The sequence below is a fragment of the Caretta caretta genome, chromosome 20 (genome assembly GCF_965140235.1).
Source record: "Caretta caretta isolate rCarCar2 chromosome 20, rCarCar1.hap1, whole genome shotgun sequence".
NCBI classification, from domain to species: domain Eukaryota; kingdom Metazoa; phylum Chordata; order Testudines; family Cheloniidae; genus Caretta; species Caretta caretta.
In genome coordinates, this window is record NC_134225.1 from 8,253,445 (window position 1) to 8,275,234 (window position 21,790).

The 21,790-nt window shown below is 54.8% G+C and overlaps 1 protein-coding gene across 3 annotated transcripts; it reads left to right on the top strand.

Annotated features, from left to right (window-relative positions):
- Nucleotides 1–2,259: 2,259 nt before the first annotated feature.
- Nucleotides 2,260–17,177, top strand: PGLYRP2 (peptidoglycan recognition protein 2). Of its 3 annotated transcripts, none has more exons than XM_048834273.2 (6): nucleotides 2,260–2,335; nucleotides 7,125–7,252; nucleotides 10,480–11,394; nucleotides 12,269–12,479; nucleotides 16,081–16,375; nucleotides 16,919–17,055. In XM_048834273.2, the coding sequence occupies exons 2-6, from the start codon at nucleotides 7,183–7,185 to the stop codon at nucleotides 16,919–16,921; spliced, it is 1,494 nt and encodes a 497-aa protein (XP_048690230.2). In that variant the 5' UTR covers nucleotides 2,260–2,335; nucleotides 7,125–7,182; the 3' UTR covers nucleotides 16,922–17,055. The 3 variants fall into 3 exon arrangements, with proteins under 3 accessions (XP_048690230.2, XP_048690229.2, XP_048690231.2); XM_048834272.2 differs by lacking the exon at nucleotides 2,260–2,335 and adding an exon at nucleotides 6,478–6,537; XM_048834274.2 differs by lacking the exons at nucleotides 2,260–2,335; nucleotides 16,081–16,375 and adding an exon at nucleotides 6,478–6,537 and having other exon boundaries at nucleotides 16,919–17,177.
- The last annotated feature ends 4,613 nt before the right edge of the window (nucleotides 17,178–21,790 follow it).

Genomic DNA, 21,790 nt, shown 5'->3' on the forward strand with positions numbered 1-21,790 from the left:
GAGGAACCCCTCTGATGTGCCACACCCCCAAGGGGTCTCAGTCTTCCTTTAGGGCAGGCCATGCAGCCTCACCACCTTCTGAGGCTGAACTTCTGGGTTTCAGTCCTCCTGCTTCATCCCATGAGCTCTGCTCAGTGAGTCCAACTGAGACAGCCCCTGATAGAGACCAGTCCGTTCCGCAGGGATTAATGCACCTCACCCAGCATTTGCAGTGACAATCTCACACAACGTTGTCAAAACAGCTGGGTTTATTAGCCGACTGGAACACTGCATGGGAAGCCCTTAGGTCAGCACAGAGAACTGAAGGCTAAAACATAGGCTATTCTTGTGAGATCAGCATCCAGCCAAGCATGACTGAACCCCATTTTCAGGCTGTGTCTGTCTCTCAGTCTGACCTCCTTAGTCAGTTCCCAAGTGAGAGAGCCCCAGCGCTTCTTCCAGAGTTCACACTTACCCCACACCTCACACCTTCCAATCATTTGCTCTCAAGCTGGAGTCTTTGCTCAGCTTCCCTGATGAGAGGAAAGGAACTTCATGAGTCATTGGAGCTGGTATTGTCTGTCTGGCCCCCTTGTTGATGTGGGTCAGTTTCAGCCAGTTCCATAATGATTCTTCATTCCATCCAGTCAGGAAGGCGACACACACACCTATAGCTCTTTTTCGGCCCTGAGAGCAAATGTAGCCCTTCCCCACCCCACCAGGTAGCCATGCAAAATATAAGGGAAACTGAGGTACCAATAGGACTCATAAAAATATTACAGAAAATTCCCACTTTGTTACCAACCAGGGCCTTTGCTGGAGGTGGGGGAAAGGGATCTCTGATGCAGATTCGGAGCCTGCTGGGGGCCTGGAGACGAGAGACCCAGCTAGATGGCCAATGGGTGTGTGTGTGTGTGCATCTGCATTAGGAAAGAGATGTGGCCTTCACTTGCATTAGTCAACCCCCAGTGACGTACTCCGGTCGCATCCTAGAGTGGCCCAGGCAGCTGCAGCTTCCACAGTTCCTCCGGGCGAGGTGACACTCTGGGGAAGCCTGGGCTCAGCTCAGCTCATGACCTGGTGTGGAAACTGTATCTGGCTGTGCCACACTAGGATTTACCCTGCAGGCTCTGAACACCCCTATTCCCCAAAGGATGACGGACATCAGGTTAAAGCCCTCTATTCTCTGATGCCAGGCCCCAGAAACAGGTGCTGGCAGAAGGGGCTCTTGGTCATGGGGAAGACACACCGGCTTGCAGCTTGCTCAGAGAGCGGCATAATGGCAGGATTCCACCTGAGACAGGTGAAGACAAAAAGTCTGAGATGGGGCAGCGATGCAGCTCGCCCTGAACCAGCAAACCCCCAGTACACAGACACGTACACACACCTACATGTGTGTGCATGCCTATACACGCCTGCAGGTGCACACACACACCTACACACCCCTGCATGTGACCACACACCTACACACACCTGAATGTGTGCACATGTAACACCGACAGACCCCAATCATCGTTGGGTGGGATTGAACCTGGGACCGCTGGAGCTTAGTGCATGAGCCTCTACCACATGAGCTAAAAGCCAACTGGCTCTTAGCTAAAACTGTAGAGCAAACTTATTAATCTCTCTCTTTAAGTGGTCTCAGTGCCATTTGATGGGACAGAACACCACAACCAGGAGGTGTGTGGGTTACACACACACCTACACACCTCTGCATGTGAACACACACCCGCATACATTCATGCTCATACGCACATGCTTGTACAGACAGTTGCCTGTGGGTGACTACAGATGCATGCACGCACAGGGGCACACGCTGCTCTCACTTTAACTCGCTCCGCTGGAACAAACCAGCCAAGCAAAACCAGCTCTCTCCAGAGCCCCGTGTGTGTCTGATGCTTCCTGCCTGGCCCTGGGCCTTTCATGGCCACAGGGAGAAGTGCCAGCCCCACATCCAGGGCTGAGCTGATCGTCATTCCATAGGAGCATGGCCAAGAGGGTTCCTACTACAGAGAGCAGCTCGAGTGCCCAGGGGAATTCCTGCGGAGTGGGGCTAGTGGGTGCAAGGGAGCTTCCTGGGCAGGTCAGGGAGGGCAGCAGGTCAGCAGGTCAGCAGGTCAGGAATCCCTGGGGAAGTCCCGACTGGGGCAGGGAGCTGGCTGAGATGACATTAGCTGTGCAGTGAATGGGCGACGTGCCGCTGCAGTGAAGTCATTGCAGATTTCTCATGCAATCCTGGCTAATCACAGGATATATAAGAGCCACTGGAGCCTCCTACTGCCCAGGAACACCAGGGGCAGCTGAGCGGAGAGAGTCCGGCTGTGAGGAAAAGCGGCCCGCAGGAGCTCAGCACCAGGTAAGTGCTATTCATCAGAAGGGGTTGATGAAGGCTGGATCAAGTCTCCTTTCTTCTCCTGCCCAGCTCAGACTCTTTTCTGGGACCAAGCGGAGCTGGAGCAGTGATCCCTCCTGGAGGCTGGGCACCCAGGCCTGGGCAAAGTGCCACACACATGGCTTGGTACAATTCCTGGTACAATGCCAGAACCTACCTATGCCCCTAACACCTCGTTCACCACTGGACAGAGTGCTCCCCTCCCCACAGCACAGTTCGGTTGGAATGGGCGCCTGCTGCAGTCCTGAGCTTTCAGTTTTTCTCTGTCACGGTGACCTGGGGTGACCCACTCCCCCATGTTTACCTCAGCTCCCCCGTCTGGGCAATGCACAGTGACGCAGGAACTCAGACCAACGAGGAGGATCCTCTCCTCGGGGCCGTGTGGATTCCTTGGCTAATCTCCACATGGTGCCGTGGCCATGCCAGGAGCTATGTGGACACTAAGAATCGTCACTGCCCAGGAGACCTGAGCTCCATTCCTGGCTCTGCCACCAACTCCTTGGGCAGCCTGGACTGAGTCATTTCCCCTGTCTGGGCTTGGCTGCCCCCCACCCCGATCTGTTACTGGTAGGTGCCGGTACTGACCCAGCCCGCCGAGCACCATGGAGTGAAGAGGCCAATTTTATCAGTAAGTCAGACCCCCTGCTGCCTGGGTCACCTCTTCCCCCAGGTAATGCGAGTCGCCCTCCAGAGGCATTGCTGGGCCTGCGGGGCAGCCACAGGAGCCATGGGGATGGGCAGTGCCCAGGAATCCCCAGGCTGGGGGGTTTTCCCCTAGCACCTGCTCCACGCTTAGGGTCCATCTACACAGCAGCTTCCGCCCAAGTTAGTGCACTAACAGCAGCTGTGTGGCTGTGGCCACGGCCACGGCCATGGCCACACCCACACACACCCCTTCCTCCCTCCCTGGCAAGTCATTGGTTTATCTTCCCCAGGCAGGGAGGATGAACCCGTCTGACCAGGCTGGGTTGATCCGGGGCTAAGGGTGCTGGGTGACAGAGATGGGCGTTGGCTCTGGGGTGGGACTGTCACTGCCCCCTCTGCCCATCCAACAGGATCACAGCAAACAAAACCAGCTCAGCCCGCAGGGGAAGAGTTCAGTCCAGGGCCTGGTGCATTCTGGGAGCAGGGACGGAACAGAGAAAGGGCAGATACAGGGCAGCTCCAAGCACTCTACGCACGACAGCCTGCCCTGACCTGAAACCTCTGCTATCCCATCCCTGAGCACCCCAGTCATCCCGCTGCCGGTGCCCCTCACTCCTGACCTGCAGCCCCTGCTATCCCAGCCCTACACCGCCCCAGCTCTGCCAGTGCCCCTCAATCCCGGCCCGCAGCCCCTGCTATCCCAGCCCTGCCCCCACAGCTCTGCTGGTGCCCCTCAATCCCGGCCCGCAGCCCCTGCTATCCCAGCCCTACACCGCCCCCAGCTCTTCCAGTGCCCCTCAATCCCACCCACAGCCCCTGCTATCCCAGCCCTGCCCCCCCAGCTCTGCCAGTGCCCCTCAATCCCACCCACAGCCCCTGCTATCCCAGCCCTGCCCCCACAGCTCTGCCGGTGCCCCTCAATCCCACCCACAGCCCCTGCTATCCCAGCCCTGCCCCCACAGCTCTGCCGGTGCCCCTCAATCCCACCCACAGCCCCTGCTATCCCAGTCCTGCCCCCCCAGCTCTGTCGGTGCCCCTCATCCCACCCACAACCCCTGCTATCCCAGCTCTACACTGCCCCCACAGCTCTGCCGGTGCCCCTCAATCTCACCCACAGCCCCTGCTATCCCAGCCCTACACTGCCCCCACAGCTCTGCCAGTGCCCCTCAATCCCACCCACAGCCCCTGCTATCCCAGCTCTACACTGCCCCCACAGCTCTACCGGTGCCCCTCCATCAGGACCCTCAGCCCCCTATTATCCCAGCCCTGGGCTCCCACCACAGCTCTGCCAGCTCTCCTCAATCCCAACCCACAGCCCCTGCTATCCCAGCCCTGCCCCCACAGCTCCTCCAGTACCCCTAAGTCCCGACCCGCAGCCCCTGCTAGCTCAATCCTGCCCTCCAGCACAGCTCTGCTGGTGCCCCTCAATCCCACCCACAGCCCCAGCTATCCCAGCCCTGCCCCCCAGCACAGCTTTGCTGGTGCCCGTCACTCCCACCTGCAGCCCCTGATATCCCAGCCCTGGCCCCCAGCACAGCTCTGCCGGCACCCCTCACTCCCAACCTGCAGCCCCCAGCTCTCTCATCTCTGTCCTATTTTGCCCCTTCCCACCTCTGCCCCTGCTGTGCTAAGGCTCCAAAGGCACAGTCTGGCCCTGCTCATTTCCTTCCAGGAGCTGCCATACCACCACACCGAGCCTGGCACGTGGTGAATGGGAAAGTGCCCACCCAGCCCACAGGAAACTCAGCATGTCCTTCCAGCACAGAGAAGAGCTGCAGGGGCAAGGGTGGAGGGGAAAAAACCAAGGCAAGGTTCCTCCTGGGTGGGGCCTGCTGCCCCCACCTGAGGCCCCCTAGGCAAATGTTACCTCTTGCCCTCCCCTGACACCGAGTGCTCAGAGCAGGAAATCGGGGTGAGCTCAGGACAAGGACGATGTGATTTTCCCAGGCCAGGAGATTCAGCTGGAGTTCAAGGTACAAGCTGGACAGGCTGACGATGTTCAGTCAGGGCCTCAAAGACCCTCAGCTCGCCCCCTCCACCCCATGGCGTCATGAGCCAGGAATGTGGGAGAACTGCGGTGTCCTTAGAAGCCAGGCCAGTCTGGGGGTCCCTGGAAAGCCCAGTCCTAGTGGCATAGCAGGGTCAGACCCATGCACCAGGACAGGGAGCAGAGCCCTGCTGAATGGCCACTAATTCAGCGGCACGGTTCAGGGGAGCCTGGCAGAGGTAGCTCCGCAGGCAGCCTGAGGGCTGGCCAGGGCAGGGCTGTTTGCGGGCCCGGCTGCATTTCCAGACCCGAGGGTGTGGGGTGGTGATCAGTCTGTACGCACCCACCTGGGCAGCAGCGATTTATCCCTGGGCCCTTCAGTCCTGCCGAGAGGTGTCAAACAGCAGCCAGAGGCTGGGTTTGGAAGCCAAACAGACCCAGACTGGAAATAAGGTGCAAATTACTAATTTTGGCACAGCCTAGCCGGCTGGGCCACAGGGACTCCCCAGCACCCGGGATTTTCAATCCAGCCTGGCTGGTTTCCAAAGATCTGCTCTAGTCCCAGCCAGAATTGGGACCTGCCCCCCCTCCCCGCCATGGCTACTTGGTGGCCAGGGGTAGATATTTCCTGAAGCCCCAGGTAAAATGCCCCATCTGGCTCTGGCTTGCCTCCATTCCTTGCTCTGCAGAGAGTAAGGGTCACCACCCTGAGGTGACACGCAGGCTCAGCTGGGTACTGCCCCCTCTGGTCTCCTGCCTGGTCTCCAGTGCGGGCTCACTGCACCCCATGGTGCCCTCCTGCCTCCTCTGAGTTACTCCGGGTGTGCAGGCAGCAGGACTGGGGCCTCCAGAGCAACAGGAAGTGATGGCATGGGAGGGGCAGGGAACCCCATGGAAGAGGGACAGGAAAGGCTATGGCAGAGGGACAGGAGGGGGCAGGGAAACAGGAGGGGGCAGGGAGGGATGGGGCAGAGGGACAGGAGGGGGCAGGGAGCCAGGGGGCAGGGGGACAGGAGGGGGCAGGGAGGGATGGGGCGGAGGGACAGGAGGGGGCAGGGAACCAGGGGGCAGGGGGACAGGAGGGGGCAGGGAGGGATGGGGCGGAGGGACAGGAGGGGGCAGGGGGCAGGGAGGGATGGACTGGGGGGCTGCGCGGGAGACGGGGGGGCAATGCACTCTGGACAGGCCTGATTGGCAGCGAGTTCTATGGGCCCGGGGAGCCCGGGCACCAGGAATATTCCTGTCCCAGGGGCCCGGCTCCAGCAAAGTTTCCCACCGCCCCCCGGCCCCACCTGCCGCCCCCGGGCGATTTAAACCAGCCCGGGGCTCCCGCCGCCACCCAGCGGCGCAGCGGGGCTCAGCGGCTTCCCGCGCGCTCGCGCCACGTGGCCGCCGGCGGGTCCTTGCAGCCCGTGCCGCCGCCGCGCGCTGCCCCCGCCCCCAAACGCCCCTGCGGCCAATGGGAAGCTGCAGGGGCGGAGCCTGGAGACAGCCGCGTGAGGAGACCCGCTGCTGCCGGAGGGGGGTGCCCCAGGTCAGCATCCATCCCTCCCATCCACTTCCAGAGCCTGCACCCCCACCCCCTCCGCAAGCACCCCCTCCGGCCCCCAGATTTCCTCCTGCACCCCCACCCCCTCCTGCACCCAAACTCCCTCCCAGAGCCCGACCTCTCACCCCTTCTGCACCCAGATTCCCTTCCAGAGCCTGCACCCTGCACCCCAATCCCCTGCCCAGCCCAGAGCCTGCACCCCAGACCCTGTCCCCCACCAAACTCCTTCTCAGAGCCTGACCCCTCACACCCCCTGCACCCAAACTCCCTCTCAGAGCCTGCACCCCCACCCCCTCCTGCACCCCAATCGCCTGAACCTCAGACTCCCTCCCCGACCCAAACTCCCTCCCAGAGCCTTCGGCAGGTGTGTGTGGGGAGGTTGCCAGGGAGGGAGGTGGGGAGGTGTTCTGGGCACCACCAAAAATTCTACAAACCTGTCGCCCCTGCAGCTCCAAGGTGAAGGGGCAAAGTCTGGGAGTACACAGTGCTGCCCTTCGCCCTCCCCTGGGCGCAGCAGCCCTGGGGATGGAGACTTTGACACCTGTCTATTGATTTTTGCTGTGTCCCTGTAGGGAGCCGTGTGGCTCGCTCCGTCCTAAGATCAGGAGACTGGCGCTGCCCTTGGAGAAGATGTGCCAGACAAAGCTGAGGTTCCTCGCTGTGCTGCTGGGTCTCTGCACCTGGCTGGAGCCTGGCAAAGGTAGGAGCATAGCTGGAGCTGCTCTGCAGTGGGGAGACCTGTGTGGTTGCTCTGTGGGGCCTCACCGTGGGGCCAGCCCTGGGCTAGCCGAGCAGCTCAGGTGAGGTGAGAGGCTGAAAGGGACGGGAGTAAAACCACAGCTTTCCTTTTGGATACCAGCCCAGGTCACAGGGAAGAGGTGGGGAATCTCACCCTGGTGGCTCTTTGCCTGTGCGTTTCATTCAGCTCCTGCACTGGAGCCAGAGGGGTTGGTTTCATGCTAGCTTAGAGCTGCCCTGATGAATGCCACCAGCCACAGGGAGTGTTTATGTGACTGGGGAGTGAAATCGCATCTGTCCTTTCCTGATCGTCCCTTGGGGCTCAGGGCGAGCGAGAGGGCTGGGGGCCAGGAGGTCAGGACCTGGGCCAGGCTTCTGACAGGTTCACTTTGCTTCTAATCCACTTCTAGTCAATTTATCTCCTAGGCTCTCATGTACCCCCAGATGCAATGTCTGGACTGGGAAGGCTGCAGGAGAATCACACAGCCACCCCCACACGGTCAGAAATCATGAGTCTGACCACCCCCCCCCCCCCCAAATCATGAGATTAGAAGAAACAATACATTCTGAAAAAAAGAAAAGGAATACTTGTGGCACCTTAGAGACTAACAAATAAATTTTGCCACAAGTACTCCTTTTCTTTTTGCGAATACAGACTAACACAGCTGCTACTCTGAAACAAAACATTCTGAGTGCTCATTCTTTGTGTTCTGGTTTTGGAGCCATTGGGGTCATGCTGGGGGTCACCTCTGTTGGCAGGAGAGCTAGAAACTCATCTTTTTTTATAATGTCAGCTGAGATTCGGGCCTAATCCCAGGACTGCTGAAGTTAGGTCTTTAAGTAAAAGTTCCGCTCTCAGCAGGCTCTGGGCAGGACCCCAAGCATGGGAACGCTCGCTGGGGAGTGTTTGAATGGCCCCTATCAACATGAAATATAATCAATTTAAGCCCAATTTGTGAAGATCTAGCTACCTCGCTCGCTGAGGCACTTCTGGCGGCCCCGTTACTGGGGTGTCTGAGCACCTCTCCATCTTTAACACCTGAACGCTTACGCACCATGGGGCCGGGCAGAGCTATTGCCCAGTTTGAGAGATGGAAACTGAGACTAAGGGTATGCCTACACTGGGGCTGGACGAGCAGACCTCCTGTTCCGCCCCCCCCCAAAAAAATACCCAACCAACTAGCAAGGGGAAAGTGACCCTACGGGGCACAGAGTGAAAGTGATTCGCTGCAACCTGCTGCCTAAAGATCAAAGGAGCCAGTTGGGAAAGAGAGGAAGTCTGGTGGGAGTGGCTGGGGTGGGATTTATTCCCTCCAGTCTCTCTCAGTGAGTGGGATCTCAGGGGTCACCTGGGACAATAGCAGGGGATGCCAGGCGTACAGGAGTGGGGGGCTCACATTGTCCCGTCTCTCTTAAGTTTTACGTTTCTTCAAACTATTTTACAAAACAACCCTAAATCTTCAACCTCAGAGTTGGGCAGCGACAGTGTCTGCACTCTCTACACAGCATTAGCAATACAGGGACCCCACACTGGCAGAGCAGGATCCCAAACGGGCATGTGTGTTAATGGTGTACGAACATATGTGCCGGGCTGCTTGGGCAGGGGTCTGGCTGGCTTCTGCAACCTAAAGACAGGGATGCCACTAGAGGGCTCCAAACTATTAAAGGGGCATTACTCAATTCCTGTACACTGCATACAGTATATAATGTCTTTTGTCTGGCGAAAAAAATTCCCTGGAACCTAAGCCCCACCCCCAATTTACATTAATTCTTATGGGGAAATTGGTTTCGCTTAACATCGTTTTGCATAAAGTCACATTTTTCAGGAACATAACTACAACGTTAAGTGAGGCGTTTACTGTACTCTTCCTCCTTTAGTGTGAAAGGGCAGGCCAGAAAGAATTATCAGTGTATTACTATCAATAATACACTCCATGCTACCAATTCCTGCCACCTGCAAAGGAATCCAAATAACACTTCAGGTCTTGTCTTCTAAGCCCCAGGGGAGGTACTCCAGCATCCTCAGTGCACTCCACATTGCCATCAGCAAGCTGAATCGGAAATCACCTGATGCTGCCCTTGCCACTGGGGGCAGCATGTTTTGCCCTGACCAGCCCATCTTCTGTGTGTGCCCCAATTTTCTTGCAATTCCAGCAAAGTGTGTCCTTGAGCCAATCACTTGTATGGCAAGACAGTTTGTGACAGCGAAAGCAAACATCTTTTCAGTGGGCTCTGAGTTGTGCTCTCTGCTTGACCCCCTGCTTGGCACAGATCACATGATGCTGTTGAAACTCTGTGGCATTTTTAGTAGCCGCCTCCATTGACGCAGCAATTTCTTGTGCACATCCTACAGCCAAATCAGTCTGTGAATATCCGGGTTTGGTTTGCTTCATTTTGCAGACCACACACTGATCAGTCCCGTGTTGCCTCATTTCAACTGCCTCCAAACTGGCAGAACTCTGTTAATTTCCTTAACCCAGCCACACAGTCAGGAACGGTTTCATTTGCTTTTGGATTCCATCTCAAAACGTGGAGATGCCCTGGCTGCAGCCACCACCAGCCTGGGGGAGAGCTGGTTTGGTAGGATTCCCACAATCTCTGCCTGGGGTGTCTGATGGTTTGTAGGGGCTGTTGGGCTGCACAGCGCATTATCAGCTTGAACCCCCATTATACCCAGGGCTTGTTTTCACGGTGCTGCAGTCCGGACTCCAGGGGTGTAACCTGCAGAGGACTCTGCTGTGTAGTGCTCTCAATGCCTGTGTAGACGCTGCTGGCATGAACAAAAGGGTATCAAGCGCACATTAATGTAGCCCTGTTTAAATGGGCCTAGGTCAGCATGAGCTTTACCTTAGAGCATGCCAGCAGGTCACATGGGACAGCTGGAGCACAACACGTTAGAGCAGATCACACCCCTCAGTCCGGACCCCAGCGCCATGTGGACAAGCCCTCAGTAAACTGCCATGTCCTCCTCACCGATAGCACCAGTTGTTCTGTACTGGTCCAGTCCCTCAGCCCGGGTGGCCCAGAGCGTGACTGAGCACTTAGATTTTCCCGTTTTCCCCAATAGCACCCGTCCCTGGGAGTGCAGAACTTGCCAACTTGGGCTGCCCTTGCTCAACCCGGTGAGCAGTGCAAGGGGTGGGCAGACAGGCAGGGATCTGATAGTATCTCCTGCTCCTCCCCTCCCAGGCTCCCTCCCGTTTCACATGAACTCCGTGATCCAAGTCGTAGAAGTGCTGGAATCTTACCACCTGGACGGACGCCTCAACCTGACCGTGACGGAGCTCGCCCGGGGCCTGGGATGCTGTGATAGCGAGTTCTACCAGCTTCTGCTGGGGGCGGCGCCCGTCGTGCCCCCAGACCTGCCCTTCCTGAGCCAGGAGCAGAGATCCTTCCTCATGCGTGTCTTGAAGCACAAAGTCCAGGCCTCCTCTACTGAGCAGGGGGTGGTGCTGCTCCCTGATGGCACCACAGTGGCTGTAAGCCCCTTGGTGGCTGGGATTGAAGCAGGGCTGAAGGGGAGGCGGGAGATGCCGCTGCCCCCCGAGGCTTTGGAGCCTTCGCTAGTTACAACTGAGCCCTCGAACCAGACACATCCGGGCCCGCCCCTGACTATAGATGCCCTCTACGCAGTGACCATTGCCAAGGCACTGGGCATGGCCTTTCTCCTGGCCCAGGCCAACGAGAGCCAGGTGCCCATGGGGCCGAATGGCTGCTGGGACAGCGTGTCCGAGCCCCAAAACTTCACCCTCCTGGGCCGCCCCTCACACCTCACTGATGCCTTCGTCAATGGGGCGCTGGACGGGGCGATACTGGGGGCACACCTGGCAGGGCAAGGCATGTCCGCGGCCCCGATGAGCACCCTGCTGAGAGAGTACTACACTGGGGATGGCCTGGCCGGGGATGGCCAGACCAGGAGCAACTTCAGGCGCCAGAACTTTGTGCAGCTCACCAAGGCCAGGCAGCTAGAGGAGCAGGTGATGCGCTCCCTCCAGCTGCTGCGGGTGCTGCCCCGGATGGTGCCACTGCTTAGCGGGGTTGGGGATGAGGAGCTGCGGGCCACTGCGAGCCGGGCGGTGCAGGAGTTCACGGAGGCCTACCTGGGTAGGTGCTTATTTCTCTCCCCTCACCAGCCAGGGCCATGCTACACTAACAGGGCTACATGGTTCTAGAAATGAGCCCGGAGCAAACACCACCCCCTGGCCCACATGGGGCTTACAGCACCACCTGCTGAATCCCAGCTCCCGGGCTGTGGGGAGTTCCCATTCAGATCCAGACTCTGGAACCCCAGATCTGCACTTCAGGGTCTGCCCATCGCAGGAGACTGTGCAGCTCTGGGCCTCCGGTCCAGTTCTGCCCATTCAGGGAGACTGTGCAGCTCTGGGCCTCGGGTCCGGTTCTGCCCATTGCAGGTCATGGTGCGGCTCTGGGCCTCGGGTCCGGTTCTGCCCGTTGCAGGGAGACAGTGCGGCTCGGGTCCGGTTCTGTGTTTGGGCCCCTCTTTCATTCAAAACAGACCCCTTTGGGGGTGGGTTCCCCCCATTGTTCCCTTCTCCTGAAGGGGGAGGGGAACCTGCCAATAAACGTTTGTTTCAAATCATTTTGTTGAAAACTTGTGGAGGAAAAAACCCCAAACTGCTGGAAGGGACTGAATGTTTCTCTGCTAGGGGGACACATGTTCCGAGCAGCCCGGCGAGGCCTCCCCTCCTGGCAGCATGTTCCCTACCTTGGCCCCACAGTATCCTGGGGTTGGCAGGGGGCAGCATTACACAACTGTATCATGGGGGAAACTGAGGCACATGGGGTTGGGGACTTGTGGAATACAGCGAGAACTGTGGTCAGACCCAGAGTTCCCAGCACTCAGCCATTCCCCTTGGTCTGGCACGTAGACTGCAATGCCAGGCAACTGTGTTGACAGCATGAGGGGCTTGGGTTCAAGGGGCTCGTGTCTCACCCTGCTGTGTGCATTTGCCTCCAGAATGCCCGGCCATCATCCCCCGCTGCATGTGGGGGGCCAAGCCCTACAAGGGGACCCCCACGCAGCTCAAGCTGCCCCTGGGCTTCGTGTATATCCACCATACCAGCTCACCCAGCCAGCCCTGCCGGACCTTCCCTGAATGCGCTGCTGACATGAGGGCCATGCAGCACTTCCACCAGGTCGACCGTGGCTGGGACGACATCGGCTACAGGTGAGCAGGGGCATGGCCTACCCAGAATGCACTGGGCTCAGCTAGTGCCCATCAGGTGGTTTGGGACTGGGCAGCCCATGAGAAAGCCTGGGGGGAGGGGCCTTGCCGTCTGGAGCCTTGAATCCCTGAAATATAGTACTGATGGTGTGCAGCGTCTGCTGTGTCCTGGCTCAGCTCCAGGCCTCCCACCCAGCCCTGCAGCAGATCCTGGGCCAGCTTGAGCCTTTACAGTCCTGGCTACAATGCACACTGTGATCATGGGGGGCCTCAGTCCCGGGAAGTGTGGGCTCTGACTCCTTGACATAAAGGCAACTCTCCTTTGCCTGCTGGAGGAATAGGGGCTATGACACATAGGTGAGCCACTTTCATTCCACCCTGACAAGGGCAGTGAGTGCCATCCTCCCCAACTCACTTCTCCCTTCCCATCCCCTCCCTAGTCTGGATGCCTGTCCCCACCTTAGAGCCACTCTCTGCTCCACAAAGGCCACTAACCTCCTATGGCTCAAACACAGCCCCCAACATGAGAGTACAGGACAGGCCCTGAGGCAGGATTCTGACCCCAGGAGCTGGCCCTACATACACTGCAATATACAATCTTGGTGCTTCGACAGGTCTAGCTTCCCCAAACTGAGGGAGAGGATGAGCCAAACTGATGGGGAGGAAACATTTGGACAGAAAAAAAGTGAATGAAAATTGGGAGTTTTTTAAGAATCATTTATTAGGTGGCCAAAACACCATGAATCCACAATCCAGAAAGAGAGTGACTGTGGCTAAAAGCCCAACCTAGCAACAATTAGAAATAAAAAAGCAACATATAACAAACAGAAAAAAGAGAAATGGATGGCAATCAATATAAATGAGAAGTTATGAATGGTAGGAAATTGATAGGGGAAGCTTAAGACACCAGAGAAAAATCCATGGCTGGCAGGGCTAAGGACAATAAGAAGTTTTTAAAGTATATTAGGAATAAAAATAATCCCAACAATAACATAGGCCCATCACTAGACAGATGTAAGAGGAAGACTGGTCTAGGCATTAGCATAGCCCCTGAGAGATGGGGGTTCAATTCCCTGCTCTATTGCATGCTTCCTGAGTGGTTTTGGGCAAATCACTTAGGACCAGATTTTTTGGGGGGGAGGGATAGCTCAAGTGGTTTGAGCATTGGCCTGCTAAACCCAGGGTCCTTGAGGGGGCCATTTAGGGATCTGGGGCAAAAATTGGGGATTGGTCCTGCTTTGAGCAGGGGGTTAGCATAATAGAATATCAGGGTTTGGAAGGGACCTCAGGAGGTCATCTAGTCCAACCCCCTGCTCCAAGCAGGACCAATCCCCAATTTTTGCCCCCAGTCCCTAAATGGCCCCCTCAAGGATTGAACTCACAACCCTGGGTTTAAGCAGGCCAATGCTCAAACCACTAACTATCCCTCCCCCTAAGTGACTAGATGACCTCCTGAGGTCCCTTCCAACCCTGATATTCTATGATTCTATGAAATGGTAAAATAGTTCATAATGATGCAAATAAGGCAGAAGTATTAAACATTAAAGATTTCTGTTCTGTATTTGGAAAGAAGCAGGATGATCTTGAATCACATGAGGATGATGAAGAAGGATTTTAGGCAACAGCTACTAGGGTAAACATTTTAACTTAGCAGACCCTGATAATTTGCATCCAAGAATCCTAAAAGAGTTGGCTGAGGAGATCTCCAGCCCAATGATGTTCATTTTTAATAAATTATGGGGTATTGAGGAAATTCCAGAAGACTGGAAGAGTGCTAATGTGCCAATATTCAAAAATGGTAAGCAGGCTGATCTGGGTATCTATGGGCCAGTTAGCCCAACATCATCCTCAGGCAAACTAAGGAAAAACCTGATACAGGATTCATTTGATAAGAATTTAACAATAGGAATATAATTAATGCCAGTTAACGTGGTTATATCGAAAATAGGTCTTGTCAAACAAACCAGATTTTATCCTTTGAGAATATTACAAGTTCAGTTGACAAAGGTAGCTATGTAGACGTAATAGATTTTTGAAAGACATTTTACTTAGTACCACATGGCATTCTGATTACAAAATCAGCACTATACCATATTAATAAAGCACATGTTAAATGGATCAGGCACTGGCTAAATGACAGAGCTCAAAAATGAGTTGTCAATGGGGAATCATCATTAAATAGAAATGTTTCGAAGGGGGCTTCACAGGAATTGGTTCTGGGCCTGACGCTATTCAACGTTTTCATCAATCCGGATCGGAAGTAAATAAAAAATCACTGCTAATAAAAGATTAGCAGGGTGAGAAATAATGATGAGGACAGAGCAGTCATACAGAACAATCTGGTTTGCTTGGAAACCTGGGTCCATTCAAACAAAATGCATTGTAATGCAGTCACATGCAAAGGTCTCCAGTCTAGTACCAAGGTCAAAACTACAGAGTGGGGGCCTGTATCCTGGAGAGCAGGGGCCAAAAAGCATTTTGCGGTCATAACAGACAAACAACTTAACATGAGCTTCCCAGTGGAATGTTGTGGCACAAAAAAAGGGGTGACTGCGACCCTTGGATGTGTAAACAGGGGAATTGAGAGCAGGTGTAGGGGACGATTTTCCCTCTGTCTACGGCACTGGGGAGACCGACACTGGCATGCAGCGCCCCCTTCAGGTGTCCATGGTTTTAAAAGGATGTGGGAAAATAGGAGAAGGTGCAGGAAAGAGCCACAGAAATGACATGTGGGATGGAGAATGTGCCTGACAGCGAGACACTTGAAGAGCTCAATCGGTTTAATTTATCACAAAGAAGTTAGAGCAGGGCCTTGTTGACAGTATATAAGAGAACACTGGGTACTGCCGGGCTGTTGCGGAGAATGGCGCAACGAGACCGTGTCTGGAAGCTAAAGCCAGACAAATTCAAATGAGAAATCAGGCACAAGTATTTCCCAGGGAGGGGGATGAACCACTGGCACAAACTCCCAGGGGAAGTGGTGGATTCTCCATCTCTTGATGGCTCCAAAGCCAGGCTGGGCGCCTGGCTGGTGGATGCTTTAGCCAAACACAAGTTACTGGGCTCCAGGCGGGGGTAAGTGGTGAAATTCTCTGGCCTGGCTTATACAGAATGATTGAATGGTCCCCTATGGTCTTAAATGCTATGAATCCTGATGTCCCGAGGGCAGGGACATGCCCAGTACAGGGCTCTGTCCCCAGGCTCTGCCAAGCTTGTGCAGACAGCCAGACTTGCTCTGGTCTCATGAGCACGACCCCATTCAGTCCCAAGTGCTGGGAGAGCCCTGCTGAAGGGAGTGTTGTAGGACTTGTAGGTGACATATGCAGGGCAGCAGGCCAGTGCCACCCAAAAAAGGGCCAGGAGGGGGCAAATGAATTTGTGCAAACCCCTTATAAAGGCCTGGCTGCAAATTAAAGCTGCCTTCCCCCAGCCCTGTGGGCACCCAGGAGGGCATGGGGAATCCCATCCACCCTCCCTGGGTTGGACTGGCACCCCTGTTTGGCAGCCAACCCACGTCTCTCTAGTGGGCTGAAAGCCCAGATCCAAACTGCAAGGGAAACAGGATCTGTCTCCTCAGCTTCTGTCTGCTCTTGCCCTGCTGTAGCTTCGTGGTCGGATCAGATGGGTACATGTACCAGGGCCGGGGTTGGCACTGGGTTGGCGCTCACACCCGTGGCTACAACAGTAAAGGCTACGGCGTGGGTTTCATCGGGGACTACATGGACACGCTGCCGGAGGCATTTGCCCTCACACTGGTGCGTGACAACTTCCTGCTGTGCGCAGTGAAGGGCGCCAAGATCTGGGCCAACTACACAGTGCATGGTCACCGGCAGATGGTGCACACCGCGTGCCCGGGGAACACACTCTACCGGGAGATCCAAACATGGCAGGGCTTCAAGGTGAGACCTCTCCCACATGCTCCGCAGCACTCCCTCTCCACTAGGGGACACTCTGCTAATGGGGCTGTGGGAGTGTGAAGAAGCTTTGAAGGCTTCCAAGCCAGTCTTGTGCTCCCTCCGCCCCAGCAGCAAGGGCTTCCATCAGGGATTGCCCACCGCAGTCTCCAGGGGAGTCCAGCCCCCAAAGTCATGAGGCTGGCTCAGACAGCACAAGATGTCTCCAGCTGATCAGTGCTGGGTTCTGGCTCCTCACCTTATGGTTCCTGAGCTGTTTGGGGTCACGGTTTCCCGCTTTTCTCTCCAGCCCCCAGGGCTTTCTAACTGGAAGCCGAGATTTGCTCATTGCCACCTGATGCTGGGGATGGTGAAATGGTGTGATCCAGTTGCCCTGGGCAGTTCCGGGGAGCTGGCTCTTCTGGCCTTGCTCATGCCCTGGGCAGGCTCTCCGGAGCTCAGTGTGTTGGGGTGGGGGAGGCTAGAAGGAATTGGGCATTTCCTGGACACTCTGGATCAAACCCGTGTTTTCTTTCTTTGCTTTTGCAGTGAGAACTCCCGACCCTGGGTCATGATCCAGGAAATGACCCAGTTCACGACACATCCCACCAGGACCCAGGACCAGGCCCTCAGACTGCCCAGGGAGCAGGCTGCAGCGGCTTGTGCCCAGGAGGGTGGCTCAGCAGAGACCATTCTGTCGGGGGGGTGGCTCGCTAGCCCCCGTAGTTACAATGTGCTGCTCTGCTCCTGTACGGAAAATCCCCCTCCAATAAAGCTGGTCATGGGAACGTGATTCAGTGTCACTGCAGCCTGGCTCCCCTTTGAGTGTCCCACCGCCATCACCCGGCTGAGCAGAGCAAAGTGCTTCTCAAGGGCCCCCTCATTACCCTCCCATCCCCACTTTGACTGAGGTGCGGAAACTGAGGCACAGAGCAGGGGTGTGACTTGCCTATGGTCACCCAGCAGGGTAGGGGTGGATTAAATAAAGAACTGAATCCAGGAGTCCTTGCTCAGACTCTTGTCCCCAGCCCTTCATGATTGCAACCCTCAGACAGGGGACTGGATAGTCTCTGGGTCACTGGCTTGAATGTGACCCCAGCTCAGCAGGCACCAGGAACCATGACAATCTGATGCGAAGTCACTGGCTGGGATGACGTGTGCCATCCCCTGTCAGGATCGTTAAGTGCTCATCTCCCCGACCAGCTTTTCCCCCTTATATGTAAATGTATTTCCAGTGTTTGCAGCACTGCGGTTCCCAGGACTGCAAGGTTGGGGAGGTGGCACGTCACAAAGAGAACAAGAAGGGGCCCTCCTCTGGCAAGGAGCAGTGGGCGTGCAACGTGTATGCATGTGCATGTGTGCAGTGTGTGTGCCTGTGCACACAGGTTTTCAGTGTGTTGTGTGTGTGCGCACGTGTGTAAGTATGTGTGCTTGTGTGACATCTTGCTCAGGTCACCCAGAGTTGCAAGCCACTGTGATATCGCTCTGCCTCAGCAAGGGTGAGCGCTGCAGCTGCTAAGCTGTGGGTCATACCAGCCCATCAGCCTTGCCAGCAAACTCTCCAGGACTCTGCCAGTCCAAGCCTTGCCTTGCAGGTACCAGTCATTGAGCCCCAACTCCCGCGTTCCCCAGAGATGGCTCCCTGCAGTGTGCAGTGTCTCTCACTGTGACGCTCACAGAAGTTGTTACGTTCACTGCCTCCAGAGAGCCCACGCCAGCCAGTCAGGTTAGCTGAGGACTCACACTTCGCTTTAATGCACAGCACTGAGATGGTTTGTAATAAAGCAGAAATTAGATTATTACCAAAGAACAGAGGCTTAAGTGATTTCAAGTCAGAGTGAAAGCGACAGGAAAGGTTACAAACCAAACATGAATGCATCCGATGAAGTGAGCTGTAGCTCACGAAAGCTTATGCTCAAATAAATTGGTTAGTCTCTAAGGTGCCACAAGTCCTCCTTTTCTTTTTGCGAATACAGACTAACACGGCTGCTACTCTGAAGCCAAACATGCTGTCTAGTGCCTAAAACTTAACTTCAGCAAGTTATGCTCTGTCTAAGCAGCTTTCTCACCTCAAGTCAGTTCTAAGAGACATCAGCCCCTCGTTCGAAGGATCCACCTGTCTCAGATTTCAAGAGTTCTGGCCTCTTGTGGCCTCCGCATGCTGGATGCCCACCCGCCTCCTGATGAAGCTCTCCAAGCTCCTGTACTGGCTGGCTGTGTGTAGTGCCTCCTACCTGGCGGGGGCTGCCTACTGCCTGAGGATGCCGTGGCTGGTGCTGACCCAGGAGGCCGTGTCGGGCCTTCCGCTGGAGGGTGCGGGAGATGCCACCACCATGCCTTACCAATGCCTCCTATCGGGAGCTCCGGTACCTGCAGGTTAAGGTGCTTTGGGGTGTGGGGGAGGGGGGACAGTGGGGCTGGGTCAATCCCTGGACAGAGCCTCCTGCAGCTCAGAGTCTTTGGGGGGAAATGGCCTGCGGAGACCAGTCTCCAGGCTGCAGCTCTTACCCCCGTGATGGTTCTTGGGGTGTCCAGGTCTGAGTCACTTTGGAACCCCCCGGCCTCCAGCCAGAAGAAGTTTTGTGCTTAACTGGGTGTCAACTCCGTGCCACCTACATTCGGTTAGCCCCCAGACAGCCAGGGCTGGATTAAAGTTCTGAGGGGCCTAAGTCTAATGGGAGGGAAGGGCCTAAGTATGAATTACATATTGCAAAAAAATTATGATGTCATCAAACATTTATCTACATACATATTTACATATTATTTATTTATGTAAAATTAACAAGCTCATTGCCACCTGATGCTGGGGATGGTGAAATGGTGTGATCCAGTTGCCCTGGGCAGTTCCGGGGAGCTGGCTCTTCTGGCCTTGCTCATGCCCTGGGCAGGCTCTCCGGAGCTCAGTGTGTTGGGGTGGGGGAGGCTAGAAGGAATTATACTCTCACTACGCTCAATTCTTCAAATAAACACATTTTTCCCCGTAGCTTTAGCTGTGGCAAAGTAATGAATGATGTCATCATAATTCAAAGACCTGATGATTTCATGCTCAGTGCTCACGAGGGACAAAGCACTGAGATGCTCTTGAGTCATGGTGGATCGAGGACATTTTTGACCCGTGTTAGAAGAGAGCAGGAACATTCTCCATTACAGTTCGTGATCATTATTGACAAATACAGCTCCAAGGCAGTTTCAACATTCGGGAAACATTCAATCACATTGGGTTCAGTGATAACTCGGTACATCCAAATAGATTTGCTTTCGTCATCTTTTCTCTCTATATCTGAGGGTGATGTGAATTCAACAAATTGAAGAAATTCTTTAATAAAATCTATTGGGAGATTGTCTGGGTACTTCTGACACAGACGTCTGATACCTTCACTGACTTCAGAACTTGAAATGTTAGGCGAAAAATTTGTCAGGACACTAAAGATTTTGTCAATATTTTCATAACCCTCAATCCGATGTTCTAATGAACTCTTCAGTTTGTTGTTGATTGTGATGAAGGTATTAACTGTGAAGGCCTCCTTGTCACTGAAGGAGTGGGCAATTGCATTGTCGCATGTCTTCTGTCTTTTGCAGCCTTTGGCTGACTTATACTCATGGTTAGCAGTCCTTGCAGACCCGTGAATTTCATAGTCATCAAAACTATCCCTCATTTGTTGAAGAACAGTTCCAAGACTCCTCATTAGGTTTACAGAAATGGAAAGGTCAATTTGAGCATTTTGCAAGCTCAGACTGCACCTGCTGAATGGCTGAAGTAAAGGGACTTTTCAGCTTGGAAAAGAGACAGCTATGGGGAGATATGATTGAGGTCTATAAAATCATGACTGGTGTAGAGAAAGTAGATAAGGAAGTGTTGTTTACTACTTCTCATAACACAAGAACTAGGGGTCACCAAATGAAACTAATAGGCAGCAGGCTTAAAACAAATAAAAGGAAGTATTTCTTCACACAGCGCTCAGTCAACCTGTGGAACTCCTTGCCGGAGGATGTTGTGAAGGCCAAGACCATAACAGGGTTCAAAAAATAACTAGATAAGTTCATGGAAGACAGGTCCATCAATGGCTATTAGCCAGGATGGGCAGGAATGGTGTCCCTAGCCTCTATTTGCCAGAAGCTAGGAATGAGCTACAGGGAATGGATCACTTGATGATTGCCTGTTCTGTTCCTTCCCTCTGGGGCACCTGGCACTGGCCACTGTTGGAAGACAGGGTACTGGGCTAGAAGGAGCCTTGGTCTGACCCAGTAGGGCCATTCTTGTGTTCTTATCATTCCAGACCTCACACAAAATACCAGTTTCCAAAGTGCGCATTGCATCACTCAGGATCTTCTCATCTTTTCTTGTTGCTGATTTTTGAGATTCATCATTCTCTATGCTCTCCAGTGCTTCAATTATGTTGGGGTATCCCAGAACAACTGCATTCACAGCTTCTGCGTTGGCACTCCGTCCTGTCCCTGAGAGTGATTTGAGCACTGGGCATCCCTTTGGTAGTGAATCTCTAAGGGTATGTCTACACTACGAAATTAGGTCGAATTTATAGAAGTCGGTTTTTTAGAAAGCGATTTTATACAGTCAATTGTGTGTGTCCCCACTTAAGACCATTAAGACCATTAAGTCGGGAGAGTGTGTCCATAGTACTGAGGCTAGTGTCGACTTCCAGAGCGTTGCATTGTGGGTAGCTATCCCAGAGTTCCCGCAGTCTCCGCTGCCCATTGGAATTCTGGGTTGAGATCCCAGTGCCTGATGGGGCAAAAAACATTGTCACTGGTGGTTCTGGGTACGTGTCATCAGGCCCCTCCCTCCCTCCGTGAAAGCAATGGCAGACAATCGTTTCACACCTTTTTTCCTGGGTTACCCGTGCAGATGCCATACAGCTCACCGTCACCGTACGTCTCCTGGGTGCTGGCAGACGCGGGACTGCATTGCTACACAACAGCAGCTCATTGCCTTGTGGCAGCAGATGGTGCATTATGACTGGTAGCCGTCCTCGTCATCTCCTGGGTGCTTTTGGCCCGCCTCGGGGAGGTCTGTCAGGGGTGCCTGGGCAGACATGGGTGCTCCTGGCAGATCTCGGTGAGGTCTGTCAGGGGCACCTGGACATAAATGGGAGTGACTCAGGTCATTCTCTTCTTAGAGTTTTGTCTAATGGAAATTCAGTCCTGCCTGGAATATTGGCAGAGGGATAGCTCAGTGGTTTGAGCATTGGCCTGCTAAACCCAGGGTTGTGAGCTCAATCCTTGAGGGGGCCATTCTGCCTCAGGCTGCTCTCCCAGCCAGCAGCACCGCGAGCACCCAGGAGACGATGACAGCTAGCAGTCATACTGCACTGTCTGCTGGCGAGCACCCAGGAGACGACGACGGCTAGCAGTCGTACTGCACCGTCTGCTGCCAGCCTACCCCTTGCTCCTCCCTTCATGAAA